General features: G+C 38.0%; 1 protein-coding gene across 1 annotated transcript in view; it reads right to left on the reverse strand.

Moving 5' to 3' along the window:
- Positions 1-493: 493 nt before the first annotated feature.
- The window catches only part of LOC139936686 (dnaJ homolog subfamily A member 3, mitochondrial-like), a 51,700-nt gene continuing 39,767 nt past the window's right edge, over positions 494-12,426 (reverse strand). The window contains exon 11 of the mRNA XM_071931554.1: positions 494-557. Within this exon, the coding sequence (XP_071787655.1) occupies positions 525-557 (33 nt within the window). The 3' untranslated portion in view covers positions 494-524. The remainder of the gene's footprint in view (positions 558-12,426) is intronic.

Consider the following 12,426-nt stretch of genomic DNA (forward strand, 5'->3'; position numbering starts at 1 on the left):
CTTGAGTTAAAACAACCTGAATCAATAGAGGTCAATTCAAAAAAGTATCTATCACCAAAAGACACAGTCGGGTGTAGTCTTGGTCCAAGACGTCACTACCTCATACTCATAACGTAACATAACGTGAAAACCAAACAGAGGGCGTGCTTTTCTTCATGAATCCATGTGAAGGTGCTGGAACCAAGACTAAGTCAGGAGCCAACATTATACAATCAATCGTGTAACTTGACTATGGTGTGCAGACCTATAGGATGACAAATGACTTTCAAAATAGTTTCAATTGTTGAAAGGGGAGAAGTTAGCAAAACATGCATTCCTGAGTGGATAGAATCCACAAACAAGCGGCCCATTGCTTCCATTATCATAACCTTGATAGCTATGGAAGGTGTCCGTTGACGTCCTTTGACATCCAGCCCTAGTGTACGTTCCATGATGGGCAGGCATGCATGAACAACTGGATTCTTTGGTAACAATGGCTCCCAAGCAAGATTGATTCAGTTGTGTCCCATCATGGGAAACGGCAGTTATCTCCCATTGACATTGAACTTAACACGTTCCTGCAAACAATGCCACGGACAATTTTAACATTCGTTATTATTTTTATATTACAGAAAAACCATAAGACCCGAAGTAGAAATCTGTTTTAATTTATAGTAAGGCTATAGGGCATTGAAACTTTGCATGGTGGAAGAATTATTAAGAGAGGTTTGTGATGGTAGTAACACCATGTGAATATTATCTCGGGTAGTGATGATTCCGAAAAGAACTTTTGGTTAAAACAGTAAAAGCTGTATCAGAAGATACCATTTGTATACATTGTTTAATTATCATAGTCCATTAAACCGATCATAACAATTGTATTGAGTAGGCCTATACCTTGTAGTTTTTAGAACAACATAAATATCAAAACGGTATAATTTTTCAAAGTAAATGATATTCAACAAATTATGTACCATATATACAAAATAAATTGAATTGTAAATTAATGGTTTAGAGACAACCGTCAATACGATCAAAAATTAGTACATTAGGGTCATAGATTGTTTTTTTTTTGTCAACGAATGATGCAGGGCCCAACTTCATTGCTCTACTTACCTCCGAATTCTGCGCTTACGATCACGATTCTCCGCTTACTTGCAAGCGCCGAATCTCTGCGTAGCATGCCTATTAACACAGTACGCACGCGCAGAAGCCAAAGTTCGCCGCTTACCCGTGAAATACGCTTGCCGTAAGCACATAATTCCCTGCTTCCGTAAGCGCCGATTATGTGCTTACGGAATCCAGAGCCATGAAATTTGGCCCTGATTTAACTGCAAAATTATCAAGAAAGATACAATAAAAGTCACAGGTGAAAATTTCAGCCGAATACCGTCGCTACTTTCTGAAAAAAAGGCTAAAAACTGTCACAGTATTTAATCACAAGAAGAAGGTGGAATCCATCCACCTTAAGGTGTCAGCGGGTACCAACCGCATCTCTGGCTGCAGAATTCACAAACGGACACCGCCGAAATTTGAATTCCCAAAACTCGCCTTGAAGTGAGTTTGGAGATTCAAAGTTGTCACCATATACTTTTACGGATTACTAATTAACAGTTTAATTTCAGACTAAATAATTTGGCAGGAACTCAAAAGCCTCAAAACGAAGTTGAAGTACCTAATTCTGAACTTGAAACACAATAACAACTGGAGAGGCAAAACAGCTTTAATTCGAACAGAAGCAAGTTAAATTGGCTGCTCATTTGCCGAAATTGACCAAGAAAACCTAATACCCTTCTTTGTAACACAAATTAAATGATACATTTGGAGGGGGAGGCCATTTCCCCTTACTTTAACTTCAAATTCCATATTATATCGACAAACAAACTTTCAATCTGTGAAAGCTCACACATGCCAACTAGTTTCAACTTCCAATCTTCCAGTAGTTTCTCAAGAATATGAGTTCATTAGCATTGTAACTTGTCACCATATGTCCAGTTTCTGAGCTCAAAATAAGCAAGAAGTGAACTTGCGAAAATACCTGACCAAACAAAGCATTCGTTGTTTTCTGTCGAACAAACGTGACCGCAGGATTTGGGGATTTTGCAGATTATGTATCTAGAGTGTTTCTGAGAACCATTGAAATCGTTGTGTCTTTTAAAACCATGGATTATCCCTTTAATTGAGTAAGTTTCTTAAGTCGATAAGTCGTACCGGTTTACAAGTAACTCTTTATTAGGCTCGTGCGCAACTGTGCCCCGTAAGACCTCTATGATTAAAGGCACTGGACGTTATTGGTAATTACTCAAAATATTTGTTGGCATAAAAACCTACTTCGTAACGAGCAAAGAAGAGCAGTTGATAGTCTTGTGAGAAACGGCTACCTCTGAAGTAGCGTAGTTTTTGAGAAAGGGGTAATTTCTCACTCAAATAAAAATCAAGAGACTTCAGCTGAAGCCTTTTATGATGCATCTGAAAGCACACAAAGTAATGCAACAAGGGTGTTTTTTTCTTTCATTATTCTCTAAATTCGATGACCAATAATGCCCCCAAATTACTATAGGTTTGTTATTTTATGCATATGTCGTAATATCGGGATATAACAAGCATAGAGCAAGGAAGATCAAGTGAGAGAATACTGGTCTTTGGCAATTACCAAAGGTGTCCAGTACCTTTAAACAATGATAAACGTTTGCCCATCAAAACACCCCGAATCTGCAACTCAGAAAAGTGTATTCTTTGACAAAAGTGGTTTTGAAATATGCTTAGAAAAACATTCTTTCTGGTGGTCAACTTATTTCAAACAACACCTTTCCATTTCAGAGAAACTTAACCTGCATGAAGAAAGATTGTATAAATATTACCGAGGTGACAAGTCACCAACCCTGTCTGGTGCCATTCTTGCCCCCGTGGATTGGCTCTGATGAACCGCCAATGATCCGCACTCTCCATGGGCCCTTCTCGGTACACCCACCTTCCACTCACTCATCAATACCCGCTAACCAAATATGTAAGTGAACCGCGTGAGTCATAAATCAAAAACGCAGCGTAGATTGACTAAATCCTCTTTCAGCCTTCGATAAAGACTCTGTTTAGTGTCGAAACGTCAGGCCATTAACTATTTTTTTTTAAGTTTTAAATCCTCAAAACTTCAATTTTTTTTTCCATAAACAAAACACATTCCAGTTTGAATTCTATTAGGCGCGTGGATATAGTTTTCGGTTGGGCGGGGTAGGTTTTCTAGGCTTTATTTTTCAGGGAGTCCAGGTTTTATGTTTACACAATGTAGAAAGGTTTGCACAGCAATCTATTTAGTAAGTCTTCTAGTTTTGTTTATGAATTCTTCTTGGTTTTATTTAGATTCCAAAATGATTTTCACATATTTTGATTTTGCATACAATTAGATCGCTCGTGTAAACCATGTTGTTTATATGGGATTTACGGTGAGGTATCAATATTTATTTTGTTTGCGGTGTGTATCACTAATTGCCAGGTAGAGTTTGTTCCTTTGAGAACAGTCTTGCTTTATATTCTACTACCGCGGAGTAGATTTTCGGAATTTTGACACTTCTCAGTTCTGAAAAGACCAACCATCTTTTTAACTACTACCTGGGCGGAAGGTAGAAAATTGGCTGGGACTACTACTTTAGCTTTAGTGGATCGTTATTAATATCACTACCGCAGAGTGAGTTCTCAATTGGTCTCAACGTTTCGACTAGCTTGCTCTAGTCATCCTCCAGTTTTGTGTAGATTCCAAAAATGATTTCCACAAAGCTGATACACGCCAATTATGCAACTCGTGTTAAAATAAACCACTTTGTTGATAGCTCCAGCATCTGGCAAGCGTGATGCTATTTCTACCTCCATGGTTGATGAAACCATCGATGAACCCAGAGAGCATGTTCCTTGATAGAGCAAGGGGTGAAACTGAAGGAGGATCTTCCGCGATGAAAACCAACTTCAGTTGAAGATGATTTGGCAGATTAACTTGTATAGCCCATTCATGATATTGATGTAACACAGACTTACATGGCTGGTGAATAGTAATCTTCACTCGAGGCAATACTTAAGCACATGGCACTACCAACAGGTGCTTCCGTGTTGTGTATTGTCATCTGCAACCCAAATACACCAACAATAACCCGAAGCGTCTGTAATGTTTACCAGCTAATCAATAGTACAAGTTGTAAGAAGAAAGTTACAATCAGGCTTACAAGGTTATGGTCTAGAAAAAAGCTTTTACATTATTGATTAAGACCAGTGACTTATCGTTATTCGATAACTTTTTGGAAGAAGACGCTCGTGGTTCTATCCGTGTGTGTTCCTCCGTTCTTGCATAATAAATTAGAAGAGTTTAAAAAGCTGTCACAGCACGACATCGTTAATGCAATTGTCGTTTAGAAACACGCATTAAATAAGTTAGAGAACAACATATCACACAAAATAAAGCCATGCTGTTCTTATCGGGTCCCAATTTCATAGAGCTGCTTAAGCAAAAACGTAACTAAGCGCAACAAAAGCTTGCTAACTTGAATAAGGTTACCAGCCAAACTACCATGTTACGTGTACAATTTGTGACTGGTAACCTGCTCATTTCTGCTCAGCAGACAATTGTTAAGCAATATTTTATGCTTAAGCAGCTTTAAGAAACTGGACCCATATAGAGTCACAAGTACCCCCAAAAGGCCGTAGTATCACTGTTAAACTTTAGCGTATGCCCCATATCTATATTTGAGGGGAAAACACCAAACTCTCAAAACAATTAGAGTAAACAGATTATTACGTCTGTACATCTTGAAAAATGGTAAAGTAACAATATGGTATTTGAGGCGTTGCATGGTGAGGTATCAATATTTGGCGGTAACAATAGATGGTTTATACTTTAGAGAACTGTCTTGCTATATATTATCCTACCGCAGAGTACATTTTCGGATTTCGTGAGACTTCTCAGTTCTGAAAAGAACTGTCCTGCTGTTTAACTTCTACCTGGATGGAAGGAAGAAAATCGGCTTGGACCTACTTTATTTTTTGTGGGTTGAGGGGACTTCTCGTTATAAACTATACCGCGTAGTGAGTTCTTTAATTTGGTACCAACGTTTCTACTACCTTGCTCGAGTCATCGTCAGGAGACTGTGTATAATTTACTCTTTACAACATTTAGTGTTGAATGAATTGGGGATGACACAATAACCAAAACTAATAACAATGGTGAATAGGAGTGTCGTTTTTTGGCGTGTGACATATAGGTCTAGTGTGTGTTCAATGAGGATTACATGATTCTGATTATCAGGATTGTGCGTCATCCAATGGTAATCAATAAATGAACTGTACGTTTCAATTCAGTCGCTCCAAATGACTATTACTTTAAAAAGGGTTCTTTTTAAAATCCTTTAAAATATATATCCTAAAATTATGTATATACATACGCTGCTTTCCTTTTATTGAAATAAACTCAATATCTTAATTTTGGGTTCATCGAAGACAAACTATTGTTTATATTTACCCAATCAGTGTCCCGTATGCATGGTTAATTACCAACTATTAACTTCTAATTAACACAAACTCAAGTGGTTTGCTCCAGAACTGTAACTTCCCCTGTCGACCTGACAAAACTACGAACATAAAACCCATACAACTTGTAACAATTTGTTTAACAGTTTTGTGTAACTCTCGAGTCAACAGTGTTGGAGTGTCACTGAATTGGGTAGCACCTTCATTTTTTCAATCTTAAAAGTAATAATTTGATGTTGTCAACATAACACTTTAACAGTGAAGTTTCAGTGGTTTGAGAAAACAGCCAAAACCGTTAAGTGGTATATTTTCACCAGGAACGTCGAACCCAGCGAGGCGACACCGGGTATAAACCACACCTCCTTCTGCCGCAACATTCAGAAACGGACACCACTCGAAATCGAATCTACAAAAACTCGCCTTTAGGCAATCTTAGGAGATCAAATGTGTCGGCATAATTTAATTGACTATGACTTTGTAATCAATGGAACTTCAGGCGAAATAGTAATCGTCAATATTCTCAGCACTAGACAGATTTATGTGAAAACAATACATCATCAAGAATGTGCATTATGATAGGCCCGATACTTCACGGAGACAATGAAGGCGATTGCTTCCATGCCCCCCTGCCTGGTCATTGCCTTGGTGCCCATGAAATACTCCGGTATAAATTTACAATTTCCTCATAGGGTGCCCTTTTATTAAGGAGAAAATGCCTTGGTGTCCTTGCCCTTTCAAAAACAAAGCAAACAAGCCCGATGAGAAATAGTAACGCCCGGTTTTTTGTTTACTACCATCGAATCAATAGACGAAGTTATGAGCATTTAATACCCTTCAAGAATGCGCACTATACGTGACTTAATTAGTGGCGAAAATTAAGGTTAAATTGATGCAACTTCGGCGCTTACGAATTCTCAAGCACATTTTATGGGTTGGAATTATCATGTTGTTTTTCGCTTATCCCAGTCATCTATTATATCTCTTGGTTATAACTTCCTTGGTAGCTGTGTTGGTTAACAAAGAAGATGGTTCACTTTTCATTAACAGTCGGTTCAAGAGGACAAGTTGATTCACATTAAACCTTTGAAGCATGCAGAAGCTTTTGAACAAAATGGTGACAGCTATCCATTGGCATTTACGATGTATTTCGCACCTCTATTGTTGTGACTGAATCGTATCAAAACATCAAACTAACCACGTAAAACTGAATGGGATTCTCCAAGAAACCGCTTAGAGGTGTGAAAAGAGTCAGACCCAAAAGTTAGATCAACATTGACTTCAAAGATGTTTGAATAGAAAGACGTATTTAATTAACCGCTAAGTGCAATAAATCACACACACACAAATAATGCCAACCCCAAAACCAGAATAAAGAAAACAGTCAACCCAGGCGGCACGTACGTCAATACTACTATAAAATACAGAAACAAAATCCCTAACAAACAAGGAAATTATTGGCCTTTTTGAATTGATACAAACAAAAGCGAAGAATGATGCCCCTGTTTTCGCCCATTTGAAACAGAACACCCCCGTTGTAACTAATGGACGAGTCTGGCGTAGTTGGTGTTCGGTGTGTTTGATCATCACTCGGCTGTTCTTTTACACGGCGTTTTCCGTATCCAGTGATCACACAAGGTTGTTCGCATACTGTCAGCTCAAACTGCGCTCTCTAAAAGATTCTCTAAACAACTGGATTTTTAAGACTACACTGCTCTTTAAAACACGACCAGAATGCTGGGTTCTGTTGCGATTTATATTACATTGGATGTTGATGTGTGAAGCAAAAAGGTAAGTTGGCATTATTTATAAAAAATATATTGTTCATTGGTCGTAAGCAAATTTACAATCCACAAATAACGAAACAATCTGTATTAAGCTCATCACCAATTACCTGTTTTGCATTTTCTCAGATAATTAAGCAGAACTTTGTATGTGTTGTCTATGTTTATATTTTAATTCGATCTTGCTCATTACTGTTGTTCTGTAAACCAAGAGGAAAACCCTTTGAAAACCCTTTTAATTGAAAACCCGTTCAGCACATCATCTCATAAAATAATCGAAGGTTTGCAATTGCGTTTTTCTTTGCTTAATTTCACGAAATGATTTACGAACGACTTATTTAGCAAATAGGATCAATGTTGGGACATTCAAGCAACATTATTCTCGTTTTAATAGTGCGTACAGTCTAAATATTTATGGTAAATCTAAATTTTGATGTATCACTATGTGCAACAACAACTAACATAACAGCGCGCCTCCACCCTGCCTGATCAAAAAGGTGCTCTCAAAGTCTATTTTTGTTCTAAAAGCTACTCCGAAATTACTGGCTTATTTATTTCAATAGGTTTTATGGTTTATGACGTTTGGTCGCACATCATCCGTTTTGGAGAAGTACATTCGAATAGTACAATAGACTTGTTCTGTAGGTGTGAAAGTAAGTCACGAAACTGACCTCAACTATGAACATTTGTCAAAAGAAAAGTCAAGTTTTGCCAAAACGAATATAATCAGGCTTTCTGTTCAGGCAGTGGACACTATTGGTAATTACTCAAAACAAATTATTAGCATAAAACCTTTCTCGGTAACGAGTATTGGTGATAGGTTAATAGTAAAAAAAAAAAAAAGTGAGAAACGGCTCCCTCTGAAGTAACGTAGTTTTCGAGAAAAAAAATTAGTTTTCAACGAATTTGAATCGAGACCTCGGAATTAAATTTTGAGGTCTCGAAATCAAGCATCAGAAAGCACACAACTTCGTGTGACAAGGGTATTTTTTTTTTTCATTATTATCTCGCAACTTTGACGACCAATTGAGCTCAAAGTTTCAGGTTTGTTATGTTATGCATATGTTGAGATACACCAAGTGAGAAGACTGGTCTTTGACAATTACCAATGGTGTCCATTGTATAATGTGACTTCGATTTGGCAAAGTGACTGAAACCTATTGGGTGAAACTTTTCTCGCGAGTAGGCTGCTTGGTGCATGCGCAAGTTTTCCTCAAGACCACGATCATAGAGCAACCTTGCTGTATGTGCTCATAAGACGGTAGGCCTACGGGTGCCAAGTGTTTATAAAAAGGAAGTTGTGTTTGCATCTTGGAGCATTGTCCCATTGGTCGTTCGAATGTAAAAGAAGTGGCTAAAACATTTTCGCTTTCTGGTAATGTGTAATTATGGCCCAGCTGTAATTGGCGGCAAGCTAGAGAACGTACAAAGTCATTACTATAGATTCATTAATTGTTGACTTTGGTTATTTTACTTGAGTACTGCTGGCCATGCTGCGTGATAAAATGCGAGGATGTCGGAAAAAAAAAAAAAAAAGTACATAGTGAAAAACAAAACTATACACCCCTTGCTCTATGGTATAGTATGTCACTAGCGTGCACAACGCACTGTGTTTCCACTCTGGTTATTTTTAGAAATTTTTTGCGGATCTGGGTGTGCATGTGACGTGAGTAATGGTTTGTGTATGTGCTAAGTTGTAATTTAGAGTAACATGGTTTGTTTCTATGCAATAATAGTGCGCTGGTCATACATTGATCGGTCACTAGTGGCTATGGATAAGCTGTTGTTTAGTTGCACAGCGGACGGCTTGTTAATCGATCCATTATTGATTGTGTGTAAATATGGTTGTAAATTACTTAGGATGCAAGACAGTAATTGGAAGCTCTACTCATCATACATCATGGTGCCTATGTGCAGCAGATGGTCGCATCCCATATAGTAACTTTAATTCCCTTTACAGTATTGTCTGTTGTGTCATTCCTTAACGGTCATGAACAGCGATGTTAATGTGTCATACACAATACGACGTCATAGTGTTTCGCATTTTAATTGATAGGCTTGAATGTCAAACTCGCATTTATTTCCATACTTTATGAAAACATAGAGAAATGAAAACGATACATGAAAACAAGAATTGTTAAAGAAGTACCCAATACAATTTCACAAGGCATAGAACATATTAATAAAGTATGAGGGCATTATCTAGTTGCCGAGGCTTGTGGTGAGATGCCTGATGGACTGACAAATTGTAAAAGAGTGAAAAAGCACTCTTTGAAGAGCCATATGAGGGACAACTCTTTTTGGAGTGGTCTTCCACTCTTTCAGATTGAAGTTTTCATCTTTTTTAGTGATTTTTCGCTCTGTCCTGGAGTGAAACCCCTCTAAAAGAGTGAAATAACCACCACTCTTTTTTGAAGAGCCATATGAGGGACAACTCGTAAAGAGTGGTGTTTTTCACTCTTTTACATTTAGAGAGAACATCATAAACAGGAACACGAACGAACGGACAGAAAAGTATAGCAAAGACAAAACTTTTGTAATTGAATGAATGGCAAAGGAGAAAACACTTGCACCAGGGTTTTTGTTTCTTTGCTCCAATCGTGACAAATGCTTCAATATGTATGGCCAGATAGCGTCGTGGTTGGTCCAGAACGTGTGGAATAACATCATTTTATAAAACTACAAACAAATTACCAAACCATTTATGTTCAAGTGCTTTTGTCATTGTCGTGTGTGTGACTTTGGACATTTGCTATTTCGGCTCATTTTCTGTTTCATTGGTGAATGTCGAACTTGGATATCGTTTAATATAATTGCACGGCGGCAATGATCAGAAAAGGCCACGTCAAAAATTGCCTTGGAAAGTAGGATATTTTGAAGGGCATTGCGGCAATACGACGACAGAAATGCCGTCGACAGAAATGCCGTCGTTGCCGTTGCGAAGTATCAGGGCTGGCAACGTTTTAGAAAAGTTCATCACGTTTTGTTTCTTCGTCCTTTCACAGAAGATTCTTGATTCATGCTTAGATTATAGAACATGAAAAGTGTAAAGCAATTATCGCTTTTCTAGCGATGTTATACATTGCGTATACGCCAGTTCCACCAAAAAAGAACATTATTAACTAAGATGATGTTTTTTTAACAACTAAATTGGAACATTTTGTCATGTCTGGTTGAAAAACACCAGAAACACCCACTGATGTACCCCAGAGGCCCAATCAGTCATGACCACCGAGAGACCTACAGACGAAGTAGCACTACCGACTGAACAATCAGCTACTCATGCTTCCTTCCATGGTAGCTAATAATGGAGCCAGTCTCCCGCTAAGAAACTTTATTACTTCTGTATTATAAGATCAAGTAGGATAAGTTATCAGATTCCTGGGGTGCTTATCGTATTGAATGTGCTTAGCGAGTTTAAACCACCAACAGAAGATAACCTTAACCCATGGGGTGGATAGTCTTTAGTTCCAGACGTTTGTGGTTTACATTTCACATTATTAAAATGACAATCATCTCAAAGTATCATTGACGAAAAGACGACGGATTTAGAATTAAGGTTTTTCCGTTTAGAGGTTGGGGTCGTATTGCGTGCAGGCCTGTATGCTTCGTTTTTGAAAGGACAAGGGCACCAAGGCGTTTTCTCTTTGGCGAAAGGCACCCTATGAGGAAATTGTAAATTTCTACTGGAGCACTTCAAGGGCACCAAGGCATGGCAAGGGGCAACGGAGGCAATCGCCTCCGTTGCCTCCGTGAAGTATCAGGCCTGGCGTGTATGTTGTTCTTTGACGGGCTGCCGAGTGCGTCTCTGAGCTTATAGGCACTGAACACCCTTAGAAATTGTCATTGTTACAAACCTGTGAAAATTTGGGCTCATTTGGTCCTCGAATTTGCAAGAGAATAATTGCACCCTTGTTGCACAATTGTGTGTGTTTTCATAAATTAACTCTTTCCCAAAAAATTCGTTACTTCAGAGGGTGCTGTTTCTCACAATGTTTGTATCCAGTGCAATGCCTTAAACAAACAAAAAACACTTCTTTGTTAATCACTAAATCGTGATGGATGAAAATCTTTTACATTTTTTTTTTAGTGTTTGCCGACTATTCTATTAAAACCTTCAAACTCTCCAAACACCAATGATGAATATCATGGTCTTTGAAATCGAGCTGTATGGGAATTAAATACGAGACAATGATTTTGTCAACGTCAATGTTATGATTGATGATATTCTTGCAAGAAGGTGTCACCAGGGAAACTTAATGATACAATGTTTATCAAAATAGAAACAAAGCTTAAAAGGGTTCACGATACTTAAAGGTCACTGTCATTAAAACAATACGTACTCTGTTATAATGGTAGCTGGTTAACTCATTAAGCCTAAAGTCATCAATACTTGTCATCAATGAGAAAGGAGCTTGTCTGAGGAATGCTTGGATCTGACTAACAACGCCCAGGGCTAAGCTAGTTCTCATTCACACTCATTGCTCACAATCTCCCGGATCATTTTCAGATTACTGAACTTGAAGTTGTCAAGACCTTGGTTGTTGTTCGATGTTGGCCTACTGGGTTTGCAAACTCTTTTGGAATCAAATGGTTTTGGTGGGAGCCTAGGGGGTGAAAAGGTGGTCCCGTGGAGTTGAAGACTAACCCTGTGTAGGGTTGGGTCTCCCAAGGCCCCAGTAATGATCGATCAGTTTGCCGTGTGTTGATGGACATTTTATAAAACACCGCTTTTAAAAATTGGTTTTGTGTTTACGAACGAAGGTATGAGTCATGCAACTTGGAAAAAGATTATAAAACATATTTCCAAACCCGAAAAGTATATTTGGTAAATATTTGTCATGGGAGCACTGGGCATCATAGGCTTATTGTCAAAGTATCCCAACATTTAAAACGAATAAATGAATACATGAAATAACAAATCTGTGAACATTTTGATTCAATTGGTCATTAAGGTTGCAAGAGAATAATCAACGAAAAACACCCTTGATGTTGCACAAAATTTAAGTGATTTTTCAGATTCCTAAAAAAATGTTACTACCTCTTTCGCATACAACTTTGTTACTTCAGAGGGAGCCATTTCTCACAATATTTTATTCTACCAACCTCTCCCCATTACTCATTACCAAGTAAGTTTTTATGTTAATAATTAATATTA

Source organism: Asterias amurensis, chromosome 4 (genome assembly GCF_032118995.1).
Source record: "Asterias amurensis chromosome 4, ASM3211899v1".
Lineage (NCBI taxonomy): Eukaryota > Metazoa > Echinodermata > Asteroidea > Forcipulatida > Asteriidae > Asterias > Asterias amurensis.